The sequence below is a fragment of the Mus caroli genome, chromosome 3 (assembly GCF_900094665.2).
Source record: "Mus caroli chromosome 3, CAROLI_EIJ_v1.1, whole genome shotgun sequence".
Classification (NCBI taxonomy): Eukaryota; Metazoa; Chordata; class Mammalia; order Rodentia; family Muridae; genus Mus; species Mus caroli.
The window spans coordinates 102,284,412-102,309,873 of NC_034572.1; the positions used below are offsets into that span (position 1 = coordinate 102,284,412).

General features: G+C 50.8%; 2 protein-coding genes across 7 annotated transcripts in view; one reads left to right on the forward strand and one right to left on the reverse strand.

Annotated features, from left to right (window-relative positions):
- Positions 1–108: 108 nt before the first annotated feature.
- On the reverse strand, positions 109–12,932 carry Ampd2 (adenosine monophosphate deaminase 2). 4 transcript variants are annotated; one of them, XM_029475254.1, is made up of 19 exons: positions 12,705–12,932; positions 12,483–12,618; positions 7,299–7,429; positions 6,940–7,070; positions 6,563–6,631; positions 6,359–6,470; positions 5,883–6,069; positions 5,490–5,631; positions 5,296–5,385; positions 4,970–5,099; positions 3,595–3,789; positions 3,380–3,511; positions 3,067–3,230; positions 2,661–2,787; positions 2,406–2,569; positions 2,018–2,138; positions 1,577–1,750; positions 1,295–1,405; positions 109–1,167 (listed from the first exon to the last, which is right to left on the reverse strand). In XM_029475254.1, the coding sequence occupies exons 2-19, from the start codon at positions 12,490–12,492 to the stop codon at positions 961–963; spliced, it is 2,397 nt and encodes a 798-aa protein (XP_029331114.1). In that variant the 5' UTR covers positions 12,493–12,618; positions 12,705–12,932; the 3' UTR covers positions 109–960. The 4 variants fall into 4 exon arrangements, with proteins under 4 accessions (XP_029331114.1, XP_021014326.1, XP_021014323.1 ...); XM_021158667.1 differs by having other exon boundaries at positions 12,483–12,932; XM_021158664.2 differs by lacking the exons at positions 12,483–12,618; positions 12,705–12,932 and adding an exon at positions 11,512–12,249.
- The window catches only part of Gnat2 (G protein subunit alpha transducin 2), a 15,629-nt gene continuing 2,413 nt past the window's right edge, over positions 12,247–25,462 (forward strand). Inside the window, exons 1-7 of one of the 3 annotated variants that reach the window (XM_021158670.2) lie at positions 12,247–13,152; positions 19,700–19,873; positions 21,612–21,654; positions 21,906–22,047; positions 22,739–22,896; positions 24,334–24,462; positions 24,685–24,814. In XM_021158670.2, coding sequence (XP_021014329.1) covers positions 13,062–13,152; positions 19,700–19,873; positions 21,612–21,654; positions 21,906–22,047; positions 22,739–22,896; positions 24,334–24,462; positions 24,685–24,814 — 867 coding nt within the window. In that variant the 5' untranslated portion in view covers positions 12,247–13,061. Of the gene's footprint in view, positions 13,153–19,699; positions 19,874–21,611; positions 21,655–21,905; positions 22,048–22,074; positions 22,130–22,738; positions 22,897–24,333; positions 24,463–24,684; positions 24,815–25,462 lie in introns of all 3 variants that reach the window. The other 2 variants (XM_029475255.1, XM_029475256.1) reach the window with 2 other exon arrangements.

Sequence of the window (25,462 nt, forward strand, 5' to 3'; positions counted from 1 at the left end):
GACGGCCAGTCTATGTTATACAGTGCCCCACACCATACTCCACTAGAGTGCCTTACCACTCCGCCGCCCTTTCTCCCCCTCCGCCAACAGACACCTTCACATGCCTCATTAATTAAATAATCTTTTTATTTCTCATGCACTAGGAAAAATGGGTCATATGAAACACTGTTCTTCATAACAAAGGCCTCGGTCTAGAACATAACACAAGAGGCTGGCTGGGAACTGGGTCTGGTCAAAGACCTGGAAAACCCCAAAGAAGGTGCCACCTCCAGGGCTAGTAACAGTTCCAGCACCCTCCAACTGCAATAGCCTCCAACTGAGACAGGGCAGGGCAGCTGCCCCCTCCCACAGGGGTACAAGGGGGCTGGTAACAAAGGAACACGTGGGCTGGGGAGGAACGGGGCTGATGGGCAGTAACTCAGCAGGGGCAGCGGGCCAGCCCCTCAGGCCAGGCCTCCAGGGCCGTGAGTGAGCCTAAGTCCTGCTCTGCCCAGTGCAGACCAGCTGGAACTTCAGAGGCTGAGCAGCCAGTGCCACAGCAGAGAGATAACGAGCCCCTCCTGTCCCACAGCCACATAAACAAGAGGGAAACTCAACTTGAACTCTAACTAAAGCCTGGGTTCCCGGTGCTCAAGGGGCCAGCCCTACACAACCATCCCAAGCCCCTGTGGACACTGAGGACACCGTAGGACAGCCAGACTTCTGACAATTCTGGGATGGGTCACTAGCAGGGCCAACTCTTAAATCTCAGCCACCAGGTACCACCTGAGCCGAGACAATAATGAAGCAGATTCCTGGACTTGCTTTCACTGAGGTGGCCCAGAGGCAAGACATGGTCAAAGACATGCAGGACAGAAACATAGCACGGAGACATGCAGAGACCACATCAGGTGGGAGGGGTCTAATCACGGACACAATCAAGTCGCTGAGATGGGACAAGCACTGCACAGACCAGGTGCACTAAGGCCCTGGGCTCATGACAATGCCCACTTCCTCTGGGATGATCTCCAGCATCTCACTTTGGACGGCCTGTGTGATAAGTGCCAGCTCCTGGCATAGCGTCTCATAGCGGTAGCCCACTCGGATGTCTGGCACGTTGGTACGGCGGATATCATTGCCCTCAGGGCCCTCCTTGGTATAGTTGGGTCCCAGCCAGTGGCTTTTCACCTGCAGGAGTATAGGTAACAGGCAGAGATGCAGGTAGATCCAACTGTCACAGGGACAAGGTCAGGACCCCAAATACAAAGGAAGGGAGAAGGTTAATGGCCAGCCCCAAGCAGGCTAAGTTCCATACCTTGTGAGAGAAGCCACTCATGAGCACGCTGTTACGGGCCAGCTCACACATATCGCAGGAGCTGAGCTTCCACACCTGGGTGGCGATGCTGTACTCCTCCATCAGGGGTTCCTGCACAGGCCAGGTTCCTTGAGGCAGGCATCAGTTCCCTGCCGTCCCCCCCTCCTTTAAGGACTTAGCTAACAGTTGCTAAACTCCAGCAGCAAGGGGGCAGCACCAACCTAGAGACACCCAGTATCCCCCAGACACCTGCCCTTGGCTGCCCGCTGGCCTGGGTCTGACCTTGGTGAAGTGGAACTGCAAGGGATCATCTGTGGACAGCGAGACCATGAGGCCACGGGACAAGTACTCAGGGAGAGGGTTCCGGTGGTAGCTGAGGAACAGGCTGTTGTTGCTGAGCGGGGACATGGCGATGCCGATCTGAGCCAGGTAATACAGGTACTGCAGGACGGGGGCCTGGGCAGGAAGGGGGAATGGAGGACTTGTCAGGTGGCCTCCATGCTGGGAGGGCATGTGTGCTGGCTCTGGGGCTTAGGGGAAGGAGGGTGGTCCAGGCGAGGACTCACATAAGAATGATGAATCCTGGGCTGGGCTCCCCAGCTAGAGGATGGGTGGGAAGAGCTAATTATATTGGGAAGGAGGAATCTGATCTCATGGCTGGGGGAGGAGGAGGATGGGGAAAGCAAGCAGCTGCACGTGGAGGCTGGGGGTGCAGACCCTGACCTTGCGCAGGAGCAGCCCGTGGGAGATGTTCTCGGCCAGCATGAAGGCTGATACCAGGTGGTGGATGGGCCCGGCCTCCCCGCAGTGTGGCCTCAGCACGAACGTGTGGAAACCTCTCTGCCTGTGGGGTATGAAGACAGAGTCAGCCCCAGAGCCTGGGCACGCCTAAGCTCACCTGACCCCAGATCCCACATCACTCATATGTATGCCCTCCAGTGAGTGACAGTGGAGAACTAGGAGAGAAGACAGGGGCAGAGCCCTGATGGGAAAGGATGGAAAATTAAGTCTAAGGGCAGAGAAAGAGCCTATCAGTCCAGGCACAGGGGCCATGGGTGTCAGGGCACTATTGACCTCAGCTCAGGAAGCACGGCACCCCTGGGGTACGCACCTGCGCAGATGGTTCAACATGGCCATGTTAGCGAAGGTGTAGTACAGGTAGTAGGCATAGGGAGGGTTGTCCTCCTCCACCCAAGCTTCTGGGAGGGGACTCTCCAGGTTGAAGACGTGGTTCTCTGGCTTGGACTCATCATCCACGCTATCAAAACCATCCACCTGGTGAGGAGCTGGTGGTCAGGCCTAGAGCCACAGCTGGGGCCAAGCCCAGCTATCTTGCCCCGTCCCAGCCCATGCCACCGCTGCTCACGTGCTCCAGAAAGAGGTGCAGCTCCGGGTGGCTGGCAGGGTGCACAGTAGCCTCAAACAGGGGCAGAAAGATGTTCTCCAGCATCTCTTGGAAGTTGGCCAGCTGGCCCTTGGTGTGGTACACATCGCTGCGGAGAGACAGGACACAAACAGATGCAGGTCAGGGCCAGCAGCAGGCCAGCAAGAGTCAGAGCTGTCATGAGAGGCACTGGAGTGCATTTGCACCACAGTGGGAGCGTGGGACATCCAGACAAACCAGGCTGGACAGACTGTGGCTTGGCCTCTCCTGGCACTCAAGAGTGCCTAGGTTGGCCACTGAAGGCCGGGCCATCCCAGTAGAGCAGGAAGCAGGCCCTGGCCCCTTGTACACAGCAAGGGAGGTTCCTCCCCCTTCAAGGGACACTCACAAGAGGCGGGGCACCTGCACCAGCCAGCGGACATTGGGAGAGTGCACTTTGTGGTTCACTGCCCAGCGTGCCAGCTTGTCCCACTCGTCCCTCGAACGCCCGTAGATGGACAGCCGGAGCTCTGCATTCTGGTATTTGCTCTCCTCCAAGTCTTCCATCACCTCCTAGACACCAGAAGCAATGACATCTACATTCCTCCCTGTCCCGTGTACCCACCCCATGTCTCAATCAGGCCTCTCAACCCGCCCCCTCCTGTCCCTTGAGCCCTCCTACACATGGGCTCTGGCTCAGCAGGGGAGAATGGGCTCCATACCTTGATGATGTGAGCAAAGTACTTCCCAGAAATCTTGTTGTCAGTTTTAATGAAGATCTCTCGGAGTACAGACTCCCCAATAGGGTTGTATTTGGCATTGAATTTGTCAAATCGATGAAAGGTATTCCTGTCCTGGAGATGGGAAGGCCTAGGTCACCCCCCGATCCCTGGTCCTAGTGCTGATCCAACACCCCAGCCGAGCCCATGGGACAGACCGCGTGCACATCCAGCGTGTCCACACTTAAGTCGTAGGCAGTGAGGTTCATGCTCTCAAAGACTTCTCGCAGTGTCTGCTCACGGCCCTGCTCCACGTGCACAATCTCCTCCAGGTGCCGCTTCATGGCCCGCTTGATGAAGCGCAGTAGATGCTTCTGGTTCATGCAGGACGAGGCGTGGATGTGCGTGTCCACCTGCAATGGAAAAGGACTGCTGTGTCCAACAAAGGGTAGGCCTTGGGACCAGGGAGATGGCCCAGCCATCTGTGCTTGTTTGCTATACAAACATGAGGACTGCAGCTGCCATCCACTGACCCCACATAAAAGCCAAGTATGTGCAGCAGCCTGCCTATAATCTTAATATGAGGAAGGCGGAGGCAGGGGCTACAAAAGATAAGCTGGCTAGCTAGACTAACCAATAGCCAAGTCTGCGTTGACGTGAGCAGCTGTGCCTCAGTACATAAGGTAGAGGATACCCAATGTCAACTCTGCCCTCCTACTGCACATGCACACTACATGTGTATGCACCAACACACAACCACATACTTGTAAGCATGCATATATATATATATATTTATATATATATATACACACACACACACATATATATACATACATATATATATATACACACACGACCACATACTTGCAAACATGCATATATATATGTACATATACATATGTATATATACACACACACATACACACACAACCACATACTTGTAAGCATGCATATATATACATATATATACACACACACACATATATATATACATACATATATAATCACACATGACCACATACTTATAAGCATGCATATATATATATACATATATACACACATATATATACATACATATATATATATATACACACACACGACCACATACTTGTAAACATGCATATATATATATATATACATATACATATGTATATGTGTATATGTGTATACACACACACATATACAAATGCAAAGTTTGGGAGAGTCAGCTCAGTGGATAAAGGTGCCTGCCATTAAACCTGAGAAAGTCAAGGCCAGGACCCACACGGTGGAATACAAGAAATGACTCCTGGTAAGCTTTCCTCTGCTTCCACCTGTCCACACCCACAGTCACAAAGTAATTAAAATGTAATAAAAATTTATTTTTTATTTTTAAATTTTATTTAAATTTTTATTACATTAAATAGCATTAATTACAAAAATATTACATTAAAGTGTAATAAATTTTTCACTTTTTAAAGGACAGGTCCACAGCCCAAGCAGTAGGTATAAAAGGATGCTCATATTGGATGCTGGGGGCAATGGGGAGGGACAGCATAGCCTTTGGAGGAGAGAAGTAGGCCAGGACACAGAGGCCATGAGCTGAGGGCCCACCTTACGGATATTGTAGAAGTCCCGGTGTGGCACTTTCTTCTGAGCAGCGAGCTCCTTCATCTCATTGAGCAAAACGTGCATCTGGAATTTGGAACTCAGGTACTGCAGCCGGCGGTAGCAGAATGACTTTCTGGAGAAGAGGAAAGAAGAAAGAAGCTCAGGGGACTGCTCCTGGGTGAGCTGAAGACAGGAGCACAGAAAGAGGGCAGCCAACTAGGAGTAGGTGACCAGGGAGTGGCAAGAGACAAGGTGACAGTTGTCTGGGGCAGGGTGGGGCTGGGGCAGGGCTGGGGTGAGATGAGCTGAATGGACAGGCGGCAACTCACATGGGACCATTGATGATCAGGGCCATCAGCACATTGACGTCAGCTACAAATTCCTGTAGGTCAGGGTAGGGAAGCTCCACCTCCGGACAGCTGGCACACAGGACGTTCAGGTGAGGAGAGCAAGCCAAGTCCTCCGGCCCCTCCAAGCCAAGGTGTACCACAGGGTGTACCCAAACTCACATGACCCCACTTACTGCTCATCAGGGTCCCTGCGGGTGTAGACATGCACCACACCACGCACCATGCGCAGACCCAAGCCCAGGTCCCCAGGCATGGCGCTTGGCTCACAGTGCTCATACGGGTGCTGCTCCAGCGCAGGGGGATGCACTGGGGCATCTGCAAGGAGGAGAGGAAGAATCAGGTCTGGGGAGTTTCACGGCCAGCAGCTACCCAATCTATGGGCTCCATGAAGGGCAAGGTATGTCAGAAGCCCCAAAACAGTAGCTATGGTTTCCATCCTCCACCCTCCTGGATGTAGAAAGAGCCTGGGGTCAGAGGTGGGGGAGATGCAGATAGGACAGAAGTGCCTAGGCTCCAAGCCTAGACACCCAGGACAGTTGGGGTTGGAGAGGGATGGGCGCTCCCACCAGCAGATACAGGGGTATCAGGACTCTGTTCATAGGTTCGAGTCTCCAGGGGCTTCTCAGCCAGCTGCTGCAGGTAACGGCGGGTGGTGGGACAGAAGCTCTGCAGTGATAGGGCCATGTACTTCTCCCGGATGAAAAGTGCCCGCACCACACTTTTGGCTGCATCTAAGAGGTCTGTGAATGGTACCTGAAGACAAGGACAAGCAGTCGCTTTCTTTGGTCTCTGTGCTCACTCATGTTCACACTCACCTCCTGCCTGTGGCCTCACCCAGACCTCACACTGCCTACCCCCAGCAACAAAGGCCTCAAACCAGGGACCATCCAACCTTCTCTGGTCCCAGCAAATCAGTGAGCCCACAGCCTCTGCCACTCCAGGCACCAGAAAAAGAAATGCCCTCTCCAGCTCCCACCAGTTCCCCAGGCCAGAACCCTCTAAAACATATGGGTGGAAACCTAAGGGTTCATTCCACACTCACCCCACACTTCTCTTCCCCAGAGATGATGACCCTCTGAAATTCCCGTTCCAGTACCACATCACGTTCCCAGAGACCCCTGTCACCCTGTCCCTCTCCTTGCTCCTTGTACAAACTATAGGAAAGAGAGATAAAACATGGGTCGGAGATAGCCATGGTGCAGACCCATCCTCGTGTCATCTGTACATGCCCCTCTGCCCTCCTTACTGTAAGTCTGAGTCGCTGTCTGTCTTCAGGAAATCTTGCTTGGCTCGAAGAAGAATATCTGGCTCCAGCCTAAAGGTGGGAAGAGTCAAGTCTGGTAGAGCACAAGCAATGGCTGCAGCCTTCAGGTCCCAGCACTGTCCCAGCTTCTGACCACATACTGTCACATGCGGTCCATGGGCAGGCCTGAACGCTCTGGGCTGTTCTCACCCCACTTCAAAGGTGAGAAAACAACTCCAGAAGTTAGTTATCCAGTAGACTGGGAGCCTACAGGAAGAGGGATCCAGCAGTAGCTAGACTCCAAAGAATGTGTTCTATGCTGCCTTCCAGGCAGACCTCAAAGAGTCAACAGGACAGGGAAGGGGCAGCAGCGGGCTCACTTGACATCCTGGCTGATCTGGCGCTCCAGCCGCTGCCTCCGCTCCTCTAGCTGCTCAATGGGGCTTTCCTCTGGGAACTCATAAGGGGCGCTACGAAGCTCACTCTCAGCCAGTGAGCGGCTGAACAACTCCTGGTACCAGTAAGAGAAAGGAGGAAAGGTTAGGTGGCCTCTAAGCCCTCTGCCCCTGCCCTCCCCTGCAGAGCCTGGGCAAAGGGTGAGGGCAGGAGCCAGGGTTCCCAGGAGAGGCTTAGCATCAGGGACAGGATGATGAGAGGATGGCCCAAGATGAGAGGTGGCTGAGGTAGAGGGTACAGCAACAGAGGCAGAGTTTGAGGTGAGGAGGTACAAGGGTGCTACCTCAGCGATCTCCTTGCATTTGCCATCCATAGACGTGCGCAGGTCAAGCGGGAAGTGCTTGAGGCAAGGGGCGTTGCCTGGCAGGGATCGGGCAGACTGTAGCGGAGAGGCCCCCAGACCGCTTCGAGCTTCTGCAGAGACAGTGGTGCCAAGGTCAAGGGGAAGAGGGACAGGGCCTGGATGTCTCTGAAAGCCAAGAGCCCCTTTCCATCCTGGGGCCAGACCCTATTAAAAGTCAGGGCCTAGACACTGGACAATACTTCCACTGAGACAGAAGAGCCAGCCGTGGGGCTCCTAAGGGTATTCATCCGTATTAAACAAAGGCCCTTCACCACCCCAGGCTCAGGGAGGAGGTCCTCGGCCTGACTGTGGAGTAAGCACTTGAGGTGGGAGTAGCCCACTCCCTTACTTAGTTCAAAAGAATTTATCTGTCTATGACTATTTTCCAAAAAGGGATGTACGTGTACACATGTATACACACACACACACACACACACACACTCACACACACACACACCAGGCACTCAGTCAGGACTAGTGGTTACACTAAGAATCATCAACTTCTAGGGTACTAACCCAGGGTCAGATTTACCCTGGCCTAACAGATCCTTCACTGAGATGAACAGAACCACTGGCTGCTTTCCTAGACCTGCCAGGCACAGGCAAAGTACAGCAGCCACCCAGCTCTGACCTGAGAAGCAACTCTCAAGAAAGAGGACCTGGTTAGCCAGAAACCCCTTCTCCCACTGGAGGCCTGTCCTCTCCAGGACCCTGGCTGGAGCTGCCAAGATGAGGACAGATTCCAGGATACCCGTCCCACATCTGGCTGACCCTTCAAAGGGAACTGCCACAGTCCGTGCCACTTGGAGGCCCTAGGATCTAAGCTGGAGGCCCCATGGAGGGCCCTGGGAAAGGGAGAATTGGAAGCGAGGGATTCTTTCTATTCCAACAAGGGCAGACCTCTTCATGGGTCCTACCACAAGGCTAACACGGACGTCAGAAGCTGCTGTCTCCTGGGCTGCCTAAGCTCCTAGCCCACCGCAAAAGAACCTCCAGTTTCAGCCTCCTCTTGCTGGAAGCTCTCCCCAGACTATCTGGTTCTTCCAGCCAGCTGTAGAAGACCCGCCTCTCCAGAACCCTCTCCCCCACCTCCACTCTGGCTTAGAAAAGGACGCAGCAGCTCTGTCTAGGCATTGTGCCTTAAGGTCTCTGTGCCCACTTCATAGTACTCCAGGTACAGTCCCAACGCTGGGCAAAGAGGGGTGCTTACCCTAAATCAGAACCCAGCTACTTACTTGCCTTGGTCCCTACTGGAACGCTACCTGCAGAGTTCAAGAGTACTCTGGTCAGCAGCCCTGTGCCCCTTGTCTGCCTGTTCGCCTTGTAAAGCTGCAGCCAGTCCCCCAGGACAGCTCAGGGGCTGGCATGGGCCATACCAAGTGCAACTATAAGCAGGGGAGACCCTGAGATGGCCACAAGTAGGGGGCTGGGAGAGTTCAGGGGGGTTCAGAAATCCAGGGAAGGAGCAAGAGTTGTGAGGTGAGAACTCTAACAGGGCTGTAACCTCTTCCATGCCAGTGAGACCACCCAGATCCAGGGTCTCAACAGGGAGAAACAAGACAAGCTGATGTGGCCAAGGCAGCCTGGCAGGGGAGGGGCCAAGTCTCCTTAAAACCACAGCCCCAGGGGACAGAAAGTGGACACAGCCTGGCTGGCTAAAGGGTAGAAGGAGAGACACAGAGGGAGGCCAGCAATCCTCCCCTGAGCCCTGCAGCCTCAGGCTGGCTTTCTCTACCCACCACTGTCTTTTGGGCCCTGACTACAGACTCTTCAAGAGAGACAAGGTCTGTGCTACCCAGGAGCCGGCTGGTAGTTGGAACACTGGTCTAATGTGGATAGGAGCTAGTTACGGAGGCTTCCTAGACCACACGGGCAGCACTCTTCACGGCAGCTGCAAGGCTACTGTCAGGTGAGGACAACCTGTTTAGGAAGAGCACCTTGGAAAATGGGAACCGCATGTGGAAGGCACATAGGCTCTGCTTTTGTTTACTTGCTTGTTTTAACCTCTGGACACAGGCTATCAGTGGGTGAGAAGTAGCCTTGTCCTACCTGGCCACAGCCCTAGGACTCACAGGGAAATGTCCTACAAGCGCTCTATAAAGCTTAGGTTAGAGCCCTAAGCCCATGTGACTGCAATTAGGAATTCCTGGGACCCTCTAAACACTTCCTACATGGAGACCCTTCAGTGAGGGGGGTGAGAGGGTCTCTGAGCCCAGTGCAGGGTCAGGGCTGATAAGAGGGACAGAGCACCAAGGAGAAAAGATCTCTGTAGGGATGAGGTGATGCGACTTCCCCCTTGCAAGAGAGCAGAATAGGAGGAAGAAGCAAAGAGCAACACCTACTCACCCAACCCAGGGTTCAGATCCTAGCCTGGGTGGTAGTAGCACAAACCTTTAATCCCAGCACTCGGTAGGCAGAGGCAGGGGCAGGTGGATCTCTGTGAGTTCCAGGACAGCTAAGACTACACACAGACAAACCCTGTCTCAAAAAACAACCAAACAAAAAGGAACCCAGAGCCTTCTTAAATTCAGCTCCAGACCACTTGGGGGCTTTGTTTTCTGTCTTTTGCTTTACTGGGACCACACCTGAGGTCTTGTGTAAGCTAGGGAAGTCCTTACCACTGGGCCATATCCTCATTCTTTTCTATTTCTACTTCCAGCCAGGATCTTACCAAATGTCTATGCATGCCTGGAGCTCATGATTCTCCTGCCTCAGCTTCCCAAATAGCTAATTACAGGAATGTGTCACTAAAACCAAGCCACCAACCACTTCTAGAGTCCCTGAAGGCAGACCACAGGGCTGCAGAAAGGAAGACAGAGCCCTCATTTTAAACCCTTTCCTATCAGATAGGCCTGGAACTACACAAAAGAGCTAGGTGAGTCAGAAGGGTTCCAGCAGCCAGAGCCATCCTCCTACTATGCCACAAGACTGTAAAAGACTGCTAGGGACTCACCAGAGGAGAAACACAGGCATTATCCTCCACTCTCCTAAGCCAGGATCCATCTCCCTGGCCCTGTGCCAAAACTTGGCATCTACAGTACCACACATACAGGCAAAAGCCAAAGGAGACCATACCATCAGCTCCAGGATTCTGGTGCTTAGTCAATCACCTTTGACTGGGAGCATCCTCACTCACTCATCAAGACTGCCACACTAGGCCTTGACCCTAAGTAGAAGATGCTCTCAAGGTATAAGCACCTAAGGGTCTCTGGTTCAGCAACAGAGTAACCAGCACAGAGCTAGCCCCAGGGCATACACCTAGAAGACAGATTCGAGCACAGAGAATCTATCTCAGTACCGTTCAAAGCCTAGACAAGCACAGTCAGCAGGATAAGAATAGGCCAGAGGAGGCTAGTCAGGGTGTCGATACAGGCAGCTATAAGGGGTTGATAACACCCAATCAATCATTGAAATGTCTTTCTTTAGCCATTAGACTTGAGAGTTACAGACACATCCCTGGAAGCACAAACTCTAGTAGCTAAGTCCTCACCAGGATGGACCACAGGACCAGCTGCAGATGGTGCAGAGATGTCCACTTAGGCCCAAAGGATGCAGCGTACATAGCCCACCAGCTATTTCAAGGTCTCCCCACTCTCCTGAAGAAATTCACAACACAGGCCAGGAACAAGTCAACAGGAAGGACACTGGCAATAGAGCCCTAGCTCTGGTGTAGGTGTTAGCAATGCATGACCCCATATGTCAGACCTCACCACCCCCACTCACCAGGAAGGGAGTTCTAGATCTAGGGCCTTGGAAAGAATAAGTAAAGGCAAGTCTAGCCTGAGTCTGCCTGGTACCAATCAGAGTAGCCAGTCCACATTCAGTCTCACACCCTCCCCACTCCATTCACATACACTTCACACGCAGTCTTAGCATCTGCACAAGCTGACACGTGTGCATATACACCTCTTGGGCACCCACATCCACACCCACTCCTTGTTACGGAGGGCAGCATCCCTGACATGGAAACCTCAGGCACCCCCTCCCACCTCCCTCCCTGCGCCACCAAGACAGCCAGTCAGCCGGGGAACCGGGGAACCGAGGTCGAGAGGCATCATTCCAGAGAGGGTGCTGCAGAAGGGGACCTTCTCGTAGGCACTCAGTGGCCTGGACAAGAGGAGGGGAACCCATGCCTGAAACCAAGAACTCTCACCTGGAGCGGCAGCGGAAGCTTGCAGGCCGGCCCGCTTCTTAAAGGGATATTTGGCCTTGGACTTGCCTGGGCCAGGATAGGATGCCATGGCTGGGGCCAAGGCGACAGCGGAGGAACCTCACCGGCTGGGGCCAAGCTCTCCCACATCCAACCCCTTCCTCCGCCCCGCCCCCAGCGGGAGTGACTGATGCAGGAAGCAGCGCCCCGCAGGCGGAAGAGGCTCTGGCCACGATTTCTGATGTTGTCTAGGCAACCTCGGGGAGTGGGGCCTCCATCCTGCCCCTTATCCCTCTCTTCCCACTTCAGTCTTTAGAGTGCCGTGTCTGATGGTGGCTAGGGCCGGGGTCGGGGTGCAGAGAAAACAGATGGAGCAGCACCAGCTCTAAGCTCTTTACCACCCTCACCCCACCTCGGGAACCCTCATCCCTTGCCAAGGCTCTAAGGCAAAGAAGCCAAAGTCCAGGCTAGGCTGGTCCAGCCAGCCAGAGAGAAAAATATTAGGCAAGAATGCCGCCTGAGCTCCAACCTCAAAACCCATTTCCTCCAGGGAAGGAACAACCGTACTCATGAAAACCCAGAGCCTCTGGGGCAGAGCCCCCCTCTTTTCTTCTCCATCTGACCCCTGCTCTAGGGACAGCCCAGCTCCGGGAGGAGGCAGAACTGAGAATTCGAGCCCAGGAGGGAGGGGCCTGTCTTGGGAAAATTCCACTGGCCGGCAGAAGCTGTCTCCTAGGAAGACAGGAAGAGTAGGAGGCTGGGTCTTGTTTGAGGTCGGTGGGAAAGACCCCAGCCTACTCTGGCCTGTCGCTCTGCCTGCACATTCAAGATCTGCTTCCCTGGACCCTTCTAGGAGCCGTTCACGTCCCCTAGGTCTTGCAGACATTGCCAAGACCCCCCACCCACTTATCACCCGACCCAGGCACCTCTGCCTTGGAGTCCCTTTATCAACCACACACGCGCCACACACTTACCTGAGGCCATGCTGCCTAAGTCAGGAGTGGCACCAGAAAGGCAGCCTACGAAAGTCTGCACAGCGAGGGAGCCGGGCTGAGGAGGGGAGAGGGCCCCCACCGGGGCGAAGTCGTGCCACTGGCCCCTGCACCCGCACTGAGAAGCGGGAAGGAAGGCAGGGTTTTCAAAATGGCCAGCTGGCCGGGGGGCGGACTCCCGCCGACTTCAGCGGCCAGACTGACCTCAGGAGACCCCGGAGTCGCGACCCTAAGCCTGCACTCAAGAGGAAACAGGCCACGTGCTCCCCAGAAAACCGGACCCGGAATTCGCCTAGGGTTCTTTCACCACTTTCTGAGAATCAATTAGGGATCCGGCTCCCGTGGCCCGGCTACCGGGGAGTCACGCAACAGGTGCGACCCCGCCGAAACCTTCCGGGCTGCGCGCCAATCTCGCCTACCCCAGGCCCCGCCAAATCCGCGGCCACGCCCCGTTCGGCCACGCCTCTGGCCTCCTGGCCACGCCCCAACCATTTTCCCTGTTCCCTTACGCCACGTGGGCAGCCTCCGGACCAGGGTTGGCCTTGGCTTGGCCCTTTGGTCATGGGCGATTTCTGTGCGTCAGTTTCCTCATCAGTCAGATGGGATGAGGCAATGGAAACACCTCATCCAAAGGAGTTACTGAGGACTGAAGGTAAATCCCCTTTGCACAATGCCTGGCACAAAATCAGGTAGCTATTATTAGGGTCCCAGAATCCATTTCAAGCAGAAGCCCTGCCCCTGAATTCTCCGCATTCCCACCTGAATCTATTTCCTTCTATCAGTCATTGGTAGGCAGGATGTGCCCTTCAAAGCCGGTTCACCATCCCACATTAATTTCTATGTTGACGTTAGACTAGCCAGAATGCCTAGGTTCAAATTCAGACATCTCCACCTACTCTCTGACTGATGGTGAACTCTCTGGGTTTTACCGGTTAACTTTGGCTCTTACACCCGCTCTGATGAAGATAAAGGAGATAATTATAAGTGCTTAGACTTGTGCCTGGCCTGTAAGTTACTTCCCAATCAGTGTTCCTGGAATATTGCTTTGGCCTGGGATCACTATAGCCAGCTCATTGATTTCTCCTTGTGGGTTATGAGAAATTGGGCTGTTTGAATAGGGCCACAGACACCCTCTCAAACAAGGATTCCTGCCTCCCCGGGGCAGCCGTACCTACAGGAACCCTGAAAAGGAAAGTCCTCCCCTTTATCAGCACCAGTTGGTCCCTTCCCTAGCCTCTCCCCTGGGGGAGTCTTTGCCCCCTCACCCAGCCGCTCTAAAGTCTCTGCAGCTGCTTCCAATCCCTCCTCTCCCCAACCGGAACTCTGGGTCCTGATCCCTGATCTCTATCTGCATCCGATGTGGCCTCTAGGGAGTCTCCTATCTGCTATACTAAAACAAACTTTAAAAACTCTTGCCTTAGGCTGGGGGTGTCAGCTCAGGGGCAGTATCCCTCTGCCTTACATGCGAAGGCAAACCAACCCCAGAATTGCATAAAAACGATGAAAATGCAAATTAAAAAAAAAATCCTACAGGTGGCCTCCATAAACTTGGGAGACCAGTGGGGGATGGGAATCCAGCTCACAGAGAATCAGACTAAAATAGAACAAGGAGAACCTTATTCCTACACCATTAGTTACGTTTAAATATCAAACAGAAACCACTAAAAGCATCGGATACAGGTGATGGTGTACTGAGCTGGGACACGCATTATGTGGCTGTAAATACTAATATAATTTAAGAACCGCTTGGCAAAATAAAATCAAGTATCTCTTTAAGTTTCACTGTTTTGACTCAGTAATCCACTTCTAACAAGTCTTTTTTTTTTTTTTAAGATTTATTTATTATTATTCATAACTACACTATAGCTGTCTTCAGAAGCACCAGAAGAGGGAGTCAGATCTCATTATGGGTGGTTGTCAGCCACCATGTGGTTGCTGGGATTTGAACTCAGGACCTTTGGAAGAGCAGTCAGTACTCTTACCCGCTGAGCCATCTCACCAGTCCCACAAGTCTTTTTTTTTTTTTAACTCAAAAATAATTTTATTAGAGTTTAAAGGAAAAGCCCCAGGGTGTACAAGTTGTAACTCTCAGCTTCCTGGAAGAAGAGAAGGGAAGGGAAACACACGTTGGAAGAAAGAGAAAGAAAAAAAGAAAAGGTTCTATCTTTCTGAATTAGCTCAGGAAGGTAGGGGGGCCCAGAAAACCTCATAGGGATTTCCTCAGGGTGTAAGAATCACAAATCTGTTCTTAATTAAAGGGTTGTCAGAAAAATATCCACAAAGTTGTTCAATATTGCAATGTTTACCACAGAAAATTTGGAAACATAAAGGCCTAGCAACAGGGGGATGTTAAATGAACACAATGAAATATAACCATTAACACCGTTCTTGGAGAATCTCTTTAATTGTATGAAAATCTTTACAACATAAAGTTAGATGAAAGAATGGAGTCGAAGAACTACACAGACAGGATGGTCCTAATCATGTAATGTATATGAAGTACACAGAGGAGAAACAGGCAGAAAGTTACCGTAGAAATCAACAAGAATCCAGCAGAGCTCTCTAATCACCTGCAGTCTCCCTCAGACTCAGCAAGTGGGCTATTCTGAATACAGCCCTTAAACATTGTAAGACTGTTGGCTTCCGAGAGAGAAACAAAATAAATCCCAACATTAACGATCAGGTACCATGTGACCATATAGATGCTCACTTACATTCTGGTAAGATGCAGATTTTGACATAATTTTAAAGGGTCACAGCCTTATCCTGGGCCAGGCCTCTGTGGATCCCCTAATTCAGATCTACCTACCTACCCAGCCAATTGGGTGGCAATTCTGTTCTCCACCCAAGCCAGGCAAACCAGTTCATGAGAGCCTTCATCTTGAAGTCCCACCAGCAACAACACACCCTTCAGTCTATAACCTTCCCCCACCCCCATATTTCCAGGTCACATGGTTTTCAGTGGTTGCTTGGAAGTCTGCCCTGCTTCCAGCTAAGCCTCGGTCCCCCACCCACTCAACCCAGGCAAGACTGTGTGTCGAGAGCAGAGTTTGGGGACTGCAGGCCTGAGTCAGCCTGTGGCCTTGGACTTCCTGGTACTGAAGCTTTAATGCTGGGATCTTCCCTCCAAAAACAGCCTCCTCCTCCCAACCTATTTTCACCATGGCTTCTCAGTGGGGACCTTCCTGAACCCCTCCCTACCTCAGCACACTCCTGTTTTTTCTGAAGAACAGCTTCCCTGATTTCCTGACCTTCATTTCTCTGGTAATGTCAACCTGGCTAGGGTAGACCTGTATGAGCAGATACAAGACTCGGGAGAAAGCATCTAAAGCTTGCAAAGGGTGCTTGCCCAGGGCAACCTCCCAAGCCCCGTCCCATCCGCAGACCGATCTAGAATCCAGCTTGACCCAGCAGCTGACTCCTCTCCCTCACCCCAGTCACTGAGCACCGGCTGTGCATCTTTGCAGGTCAGGTATCCAGTGGCTTGCAGCCAAATCCTTGAACCTGTCATCCAAGGCCCTTCACTAGCTGGCCTCAGTTTCCCTCATCTTCCCGCACTCCCACTCTGCCATGTCCAGTCACACCAAACTTTCCAGTCTCTCTAAGCCCACATTTACCTCAAACCTCTTCTCTTTCATCCTCTCCTCTCCCCATACTCACATCCTCCACTTCTGCTGGCCTGGCTCCCTGTGGAAAGTCTGTACACCTCACAACTACCCCTTGTTGTTTAAAACACTGCCTGAACTCAGGATTCTCCTGAATCAACCTACTGCATGCTCTGCGAAGGGTATGCGCTGCTGGCTTTCACACACACACACACACACACACACACACACACACACTTACTTTTTAAAGTCACAATAGATGTGTATATAATTGCCTCTCCTACCAGGGGATGGAAGCAAGGCTTTCAACAGTTCTGAACACCCCCCCCCATATTAGCACCAACCCTTTAATTGTTACTCTGCTTCCCCCAGCCTCCTCCTGTAGACTGCAAGTTCCCAAAGGCAGCTCTTCCTGTGTCAATGTCCCACACTCCATCTGGGGCCCAGCTTCTCACTAAATGTGAGGCGGATCCTGAAATCTCCTTCATTTAGGAAACATGCCCAAATTCCTCAGGCAACAACTGCTTTCACTCACAATGAAATGGCCATCTAAGGCTGTGAATCAAACACCGGAGATGCTGGCCACACCCCCTCATGCAGAAGGGGTCACTATACCCTGTGTGTCTCTCACCTCTAGGACAGGCACTGTACCTCCTGTGCCGGGCCCTCTTTACCAGAACACTGTCCCTAAATTTAATAATCAAATGCAACAACCAGAGGGAAGGCAGGAGGACTCTGTACCCTCAGCAGCTTGGGGAGGACCAAGAATTCGTCACCTTAAGCCTGAGGGTTCAGTGCTCCAGCAACAGCCACAGACCAAGCAAAAGCAGTACCAGAGGCTGTGAAAAACGTTTGCCCCACCCACCCCACCCCCTGTGAATCAAGCTAGTGGCTTCTCCCATAGTCCAGTTTTCGCTTTTGCTCAACTGTTCTTTGTCAGCGGGATGGGGCTAGGAGAAGGGAGATTACCTCTGTTTACTAAGCTATGTGACCTGAAATGAGCTGCAGAGCCACCTGCAGCAAAGGCACAGGCCCAGCACTGTCCTTTGCTGCCAGGTCCCTTTTGAACAGGGCCACCTTCAGCACAGCTCTGGTCTTGGAGTAAGTTACCAATACTGTGGGCAGGGCAGGGTAGGGCTGGCGGTGAGGTATAATTACTGGAACCTCCTAGCCAAGATTCCAAACCGTCACAATCTCAAAAAGACTCTTGTTTTCCCTTAAGTCACTAAGCACTTGCCAACTTGGGATTGGGAAAGCAGGATTGGCGTGGCAGGCACCTCCGCAGCTGTTTCTCATGGTCTCAAAAGCCTGGTCTCCCAGATACTCACGGGAAGGAGGACAAAGGAAGATGCTAAGTTGTGGATCCAGGTTCCACTGTTTGGTTGGTGGGGACCTAGCTTCTCCTTTTCTCACCCAACTATGACACAATTTGGGCTCTAAAAGGCACCAGTATGCTTACCTTTAGGGTTCTTTTCCACCTTGGCTGTGCCTGGGAATCACCTGGGGAGAAATTTAAGTCTGATGCCTGGACTGCACTCCAGACCAATTTAATCAATCTTTAAAAACAAACAGGTGGTAGTATTGGTGGCACATGCCTTTAGTTCCAGCACTTGGGAGGCAGAGGCAAGCCGAGTTCGAGGCCAGTCTGGCCTACAGAGGAGTTCCAGGAGAACCTGTCTCGTATGCACACGGGCCTGGGATTACATTTACAACTGCAATCGCAGCACTTGGAAAGCGGGAGCAGGAGGATAAGAATTTCACACTCATCCTTCATTATACAAGTCCAAACCTGTGCTAGGCTACTTTGACATCGCTAAAAAACAACAAAATCTTTCTAGGAATTGCCAATGTATACACACCAAGTTGTATTTTTGTAGGGCAGACTTTTCCAATTTGCCAGATGATAATAATCATTTATATTAGCTTCATTTCAGGCTCCAGAATTAACACTGTTACTGAAATTTATAGGTTCTAAAACATACCATTTCCAAATATTTTAAAGGATCAACATTTTTGAAAAGCATGTGATCTTCCAACCATATTTTAGGGAACAGACATAAGAAGTAGGCAAGTTTGGGAAGAAACAGTTCCTGAGGGCATTTCTTCCCAACCTTGAATGCCCTGTGGGTTAACTGAAGTCTTGGTAAAATGTAGATTATTTACTGGACTTTTTGAGCTGAGAGTGCGTTTCTAACAAAACTCCAGGGTATGTGGTCCTTGCATTACATATGGGGTAGCAACATTCTAAAGCAGTGCTTTTCAACCTGTGGATCAAGATCCACAGAAGTCACATAGCAGATATCCTGCCTATCAGATATTTACATTAAGATTCAGAGCAGTAGCAAAATAGGAGTCATCCCAACCTGAGGAACTGCATCAGAGTCCCAGCATCAGGAAGGGTGAGAACCACTGAGCTAAAGTCCTCTAGGTGAGGGGGCTGCCCTGGAAAGACTCATTTAAATGAAACTACTGACACAGAGAGCTGACGGATGAGGTGGGTTCAGTGTCTGTGAGGCACTGCTGGTCTCCTCCTCGCTCCCATGGAAGAACCACCGAGATGAGGACGAGGGGCAGAGCTAACCCAGCCTCTAAGTAGGCAGAGTCTAGTGTCCAGCTGCCCAAGGAAGAAGTTTGCTGTGTGACGTGGCCCTGATGTCCGCACACACAAAAGGCCAGTGAAGTCTACTTGACCAAGTGAAGCTGGTGTGGAATGGGAAGAAGCACACACAGTCAGTCTCTCTGCACACACTCCGTCCTTCACTTCTTCACTTACCAGAGATTTGATGAGAACCTACTAGCAGACCACAAATTCTAGCAGACCACAAATTCAGAGGTAGTTCAGATTTGATCCCTGAGTGGAAAAAAACATACAGTGGGAGATAAAAGAGGAAAACAGTGGATCTGAGTTTGAGGTTAGCCTAGTCTGAGCAAGCCGGATACACAGTAAGACCCTGTCTCACATACATCCACGCACGTGCGTGAGCACACACACACACACACACACACACACACACACACACATCCTGCTAAGGACAAGATAGGCATCCTGAGAGATGAGCCAGTACAAAGAACCAGTAATAGCTCCTGGAGCAGCACATCTGTTTGCCAGGACTATCCCTTGGATCTCTTAAAACCAAGACCTTGTAATCTGAAGACTCAACTTGGGCTGTACCCTTAGCCTTCAGCTCTCCGATGCAAGTGAGTCCACAGGACCAGAGGCTTTGAGATGAGCTTTTCAGAAGGGAGGAGGTGGCCGCTTGCTCCCAGAGCTCCAGCACCTGCATTCTTCTGGCTATGTCAGAAGCCAGATCATTTCCCTCGTTAAAAACAAAAACAAAAAACAAGCAAACAAAATGTTAGTCTTTGCCCTTTATCTGCCTGGCAAAGCTTTTAATTGGCTTGATCTGTCATTCCGCTAGACATAAAGGGGACAATCCCTGGATTAGGAAGGAGCTCTCCAGCTGGGGTAAGGAGTCTCAAGGCAAGGTAGGCAAGGGTCCAAGCACTACCGGTCGGCACTTTTGCCCAGCTTTTATGGGAAGAAGAGAATATTACTCTATGCTAACGTATTTTTCCTTTTCCTCTATCTCACAGAAAAGGAAAAATTTAAGAGCCAGAGGGAACGTCCCTTCTTGGAGGAGACAGCAGAAATGGGGAGTGGCATCAGTGCTGAGGACAAAGAACTTGCCAGGAGGTCCAAGGAGCTGGAGAAGAAGCTGCAGGAGGATGCTGACAAGGAAGCCAAGACTGTCAAGCTGCTGTTGCTCGGTGAGTGACCTGAGCAGATGAACTAGCGCGGCTGTATCCCTCTCCCTCTGGTTCAGCCTCGAGCTAAGAAACCAAGCAGAGCTTAGAGCTAGCCAAGTTACCCTGGAGCCTGCAGTCACTGCAAGGAGACCCAAAATGTCAGGGTTATCAGAACTGTTTTACCTCCCCTTGAACTATGAATCATGCAGACAGGCTGGGCTACCCAACTGCAACAACACCTTCTTTTGATTCAACAACTATCAAGAAGCACCCGGGCCATGCAGGCACACACCAGATCTGTAGTCAGAGACCAGTGCCGTAAAGTAAGTACCCAGGACTGTCTCTCACCAGTGCATCCATGAAGCACCACCACACAATCCCACAAGTCTCAAGGAGAAGCCTACTGGTTTTTGCCAAGTAGACTTGATCCTCCCTGCTTTCAAGATCAATGTTGGAACCTGGTTGCAGAGCAACCAGGTTGGGAGGGGAGAGCTAGAGGGAGGGAGGAGTCTTTAACAACAGAAACTCCCTCCTGGTTTTCTATTAAGTAATTGCTCTAAAGCCCCTGACATCTGGCAGCTTCATCAGTCTGATGCGTTCTAAGCAGATTCCTGGCTGGTGCAGATGATAAAAGCGCCTCGGTGGGTCAGTCAGGGAAATGGGTCATGGTTTCAAAGAGAAAATAAGAAACTGACACCTGGCTTACAAAAACAAAACAAAGCAAAACACAAGAAACAAAAACAACAACAGTCCTTCTGAAGTGTGATCACTGGCTCTATGTAGCAGCAAGCTGGCTTCCCGGGGAATTGGAGCAGCAAAGCCCAAGGACACACTAAAGGGGCCTATCTGTAAGCTGGACCCAGGCTCCAAGGAATCCAAGAGCTGCACACAGGGAACAGAGACTGCAGAGACAGATCTTTTAAGCCTAAGCAGATTGTCTGGGTTCAGGATAAGCAGCTTAGCTGGAACAGGCACAGGCAAAGTGGCAGGAGACTGAGGGGCTCAAGTCAGTCGGCAGGGAGCCCTGGAGTTCTTGATGGGCAAGGGGCTAGCCTGACTGAGGACATTAGAATCTTTAGCCAATAACAGACACCATCAAGATTGTAGGGGGAGGGTATTTCAACGAAGAGGCCCAGCTCTTTCCAGTACCCAAGACTACTTGCCTGAGTCAAAAATAGGCAGTGTGAATATTTTAAAGGAATTTCTATGAGTCTATCAGTAGTTCCCAATGGGGAGACTATGAGTCCCAGGGGCTACTAGATATGTCTGGAGATACTTGGTTGTTACAAAGAGTAGGATACTAGTGGCCTCTAGTGGGTAGAGACCAGGGACAGTTCTAAACATCTTACCATGTACCAGCCAGCCAATAAAAAAAGTAATCCTCATAGCTGGAGTGGTGGTGCACACCTTTAATCATAGCACTCAGAAAGCAGAGGCAAGCAGAACTCTGAGTTCAAGACCAGCATGGTCTACAGAATGAGTTCTAGGATAGCCAGGGCTACACAGAGAAACCCTGGCTCAACCTCTTCCCACCCCCTGCAAATAGATATATAGATATAAATATAGATATAGATCCAGCCCCTAATGTAAATAGTGCTCTAAATCCAGGTTGGATGGCGTGAGCTCAGGGTGTCTACCAGAAAGCACTGTTCTCACACCATCTTCTGGACCACTGGGGAGAACTGGGGAGAACTGGGGAGAACTGGGGAGAACTGGGGAGAACTGGGGAGAACTGACAGTGTGAACATTTCCCTTTCAGGTGCGGGCGAGTCAGGGAAGAGCACTATCGTCAAACAGATGAAGTGAGCAGAAACAAACTGGGAAGGACTGAGGTGGGGGGAGCCAATAGGGCCAGTTGTTGTTAGCTCTGAGGGACCCTGGACTAAAGGACCTACTTTCCAATGTCCCTTCCCTCACCCTAGCCTTGGGGACAGCAGTAGGAATACAGGTGGTTTCCTCTGACCCTTATATCCGCCCCTTCCCCATGAGAGTCTCAATCCCTTAGCTCCGGTTCCTCAGGTCCAGTTAAAAGCTTAGTGTCTGTTCCTTGAAGGATCATTCACCAGGATGGCTACTCACCCGAAGAGTGCCTAGAGTTCAAGTCTGTCATCTATGGGAACGTGTTGCAGTCCATCCTGGCCATCATCAGAGCCATGTCCACACTAGGCATTGACTATGCAGAGCCAAGCTGTGCGGTACGTGATTAATGTTATCTGGTTCAGGGTGGAAGCAGGAGAAGAAGTAGACCAGAGACCGACAGACCACAAGGAAAGTCGGGTAAGGAAAAGTTCTGCATAACTCAAATGGCATCTACTGAACTTCCAACCATCCTAGTCCTAGAAGAGTAAGCAACTCCTACCTTTATAGAAAAGGTTTACAAAACCGACTCCTAGCATCTTTTTGCCTTTTTATCTTAATTTATCACTAAAATACTCTCCTTGGTTTGCCGAGCTATAGGACTTATATAAGCCTTTATAGGAGCCTTTACAGGAGCCTTTTCCTGGGTTGTGAATTTCTGGGCCAATATAAGCCTTTACAGGAGCCTTTTCCTGGGTTGTGAATTTCTGGGCCAATATAGCTTTAAATTTCCAGTCCCTGCAAGCAAAGGACCTGTATCTTCTAGAAATCTACTTTCAGGGTCATCTGAAGTCTAAGCCCTGCAGGAAGCACCTAGAACTATCCTCTAGGCATCCCAGGGCTGGCTACATCTGGAGAGCTCGAAGTAAGGTAGCATATGTCTTTAAACTGCACCATCATTGAGACAGGTCTACCTTAGGCGTTAGGAGCAACGCAAGATGTTTTCCAGTTAGTACGTTTCCAGAACCTGCCTGGAAAGCCACTGACCTACTCCCAGCTCATTCTCAGTCAGATTTCTGGATTACACAGGATGCCGGGAGACAGCTCAACAACCTGGCTGACTCCACCGAGGAGGGGACCATGCCTCCTGAGTTGGTGGACGTCATCAGAAAGTTGTGGAAGGACGGTGGAGTTCAAGCCTGCTTTGACAGAGCTGCAGAGTTCCAGCTCAATGACTCGGCATCTTAGTAAGACCTTGGGGAGGCGGGGGGGGGGGGATCATGCTCAGGAGAAATCTCACTCAGCCTTCAGTTCCAGGCAGTGGGCGCTGCAGACCCACAAACTGAACTTAAGCCTATAGAGACATTTGCCAGTCCCCACTAGTTTAAATTCCTTTACAATGATTCCCTTTGGCCTAGGAAGCAGAAGACACAACATTCAAACCAGGGGCTCTGCTTAGCAGCCCTTGGCTCTATCTCAAGAGGCAAACCAAAGAAAGAAGATGGTCAGACACTAAGAGATAATCAACTTTGCAAAGCTGGTTCCAAAAAGATAAGGGACAGAGCTATCAACCCCCAACAGTACAGTATCAGAAGTGGGCACGAGCTGCATGTTTACAATCCCCATGTTTACGCCCTGTCACCTAATCTTGAAATAATGTTATATCATTTCTGGAATCCTCCCTTACTACATTTCTGACCCTGCTAGGTACGTGACACGCGCCATGTCTCAGGGCCCATTATCTGTTTGTACATGAGCCTTCAAGGCACATCAGCTCCATTTTCTGCAGTCCAGGGACATCAGGTAACTCGGCCAAGGTGCACGGGCAGCAGAGGTTGTATGTTAGTCCAGGTTCGAGTGACTACGAGGCTGAGGCTTTATAGTGTGCCACAGGGCTTCCTTGTTTTGGATTGTGACAGTCTTACTTTGTAGCTAGAGCTGGCCTGAAACTCAGGCCTCCTGTCTCAGTCTCCCAAGTAATTCCTCCTAAGTTTTCCTGTATCGATAAAGTGGGCACATGAATCTCAAGCCTTCTAAGGTTTAGTGAGAATTTAAACGTTTAAATGCATGGAGTACATGAGACATTGAGTGAATTTTCCTTCCTTCTCCATATTGTCATTTTATTCACATCTGCCCTCTTTCTACCCTTCCTAAATTTTCTCACATTCTTATGCAAACTTCCGAACACACAAAGGTGAGATACAGTGAACCTTCTAGTTTGCGGCTATTTCATGGCCATTTTGAGTTCCCTTGACCCCCCCCCCCCCACCCACTAGGAAACTTTAAGTACTCTACAGCTACCACTTTATCCTAAGAATGTCATTATGTACTTAAAACATAAAGAAGAAATCATATCATCACACCCAAATACTTAATTCCTCAGTATCTCCAACTCTCAAAACATGCTCCCATTTCCCAGTTTGACCCAGGGGCTAGGGTCCAAACATTGTCTTGATGTCTCCTGTCTTCTAAGCCTCTTTAGCTCTTTCCTGTCTAGAAAGGCAGAGTCGAGGACAGAGCACTGGCCCTCACCTTTTCTAAGCTCACAAGCAGAATCCTGGATTCAGTGCTGTGAACGCCAGTCCTGCTTCTAACTCTGTGTTAGCTGTAGACTTATGGGGAGACCATTTGCTTCCTTTAGTCTTTGGAGAGTGTAACATCACCGATGCCACCTTCTTTTTCAGCTATCTGAATCAGCTGGACCGGATTACAGACCCTAACTACCTCCCTAGCGAGCAGGACGTACTTCGATCCAGAGTCAAGACAACAGGCATCATCGAGACCAAGTTTTCTGTTAAAGATTTGAATTTCAGGTCAGCACCCGGTTCCCTGGGGTATCTCAGGTCTCACAGCATGTTTTCTTGGCCGTAGCTGATGCCCCATCTTAATTACTGTCCTTCCCCTCCTCCTACCTCTCTTATTTCTGATTTGCTACTAACTGGACCTAAGTGGCCACCCCTCAGGATGCATACCAAAGGCAACTGAGTCATATGCTGGCCATGCCAATGAGAATGAACAGCTGTTTCTTCCCTTAGGATGTTTGATGTGGGAGGGCAGAGATCAGAGAGGAAGAAATGGATCCACTGCTTCGAGGGAGTCACCTGCATCATTTTCTGTGCGGCCCTCAGTGCCTACGACATGGTGCTGGTGGAGGATGACGAAGTGGTGAGAGGCCGGCCTGTAGTTTCAGTGGGATTGGTTTTCCTCCTGAGCCTCCTCCAAACCTCGTCATCTCACTGCCCCAACTAGCTAGCGCTGGCAGTCTGATTATCTCCTAACAGAGCAGTCTGTCTCACCTTTATCAGTAACCACAGAAAACTCCCTTTCTGCTGTAGGATCTAGGTTAGTATTGCAAAGCTCCAAACTGACTGAGCATGAGCTTGGTCTGAGGTTAGAAATCCAAGTATTAAAGGCCATCACAAATCCAGAGGAAATAATGCTAAGTGGACGGAGATGGGTGGACAGACAGTGCAGGGAGAACTTATGTTGTCTACCTTCATGCCAGTTCCCTTTTCTTGAGTTCGAGATAAATAGTCAAAGATGTGAAAACACTAATTGCACATAAACATGTATTCCATGATGGCCAGCTGCCCAACAGAAAACACAGCTTCTCTTCTGTGCTCCAGTTCTGGTCTATCCTTCTGCACTCCAGCTTTGGTCTATCCCCCTGTCATTCCAGCTTTGGTCTATCCCCCTGTCATTCCAGCTTTGGTCTATTCTCCTGTCACTCCAGCTTTGGTCTATCCTTCTGTCACTCTAGCTTTGATCTATCCTCCTAGCTTTAGTCTATCATTCTGTCACTCCAGCTTTGGT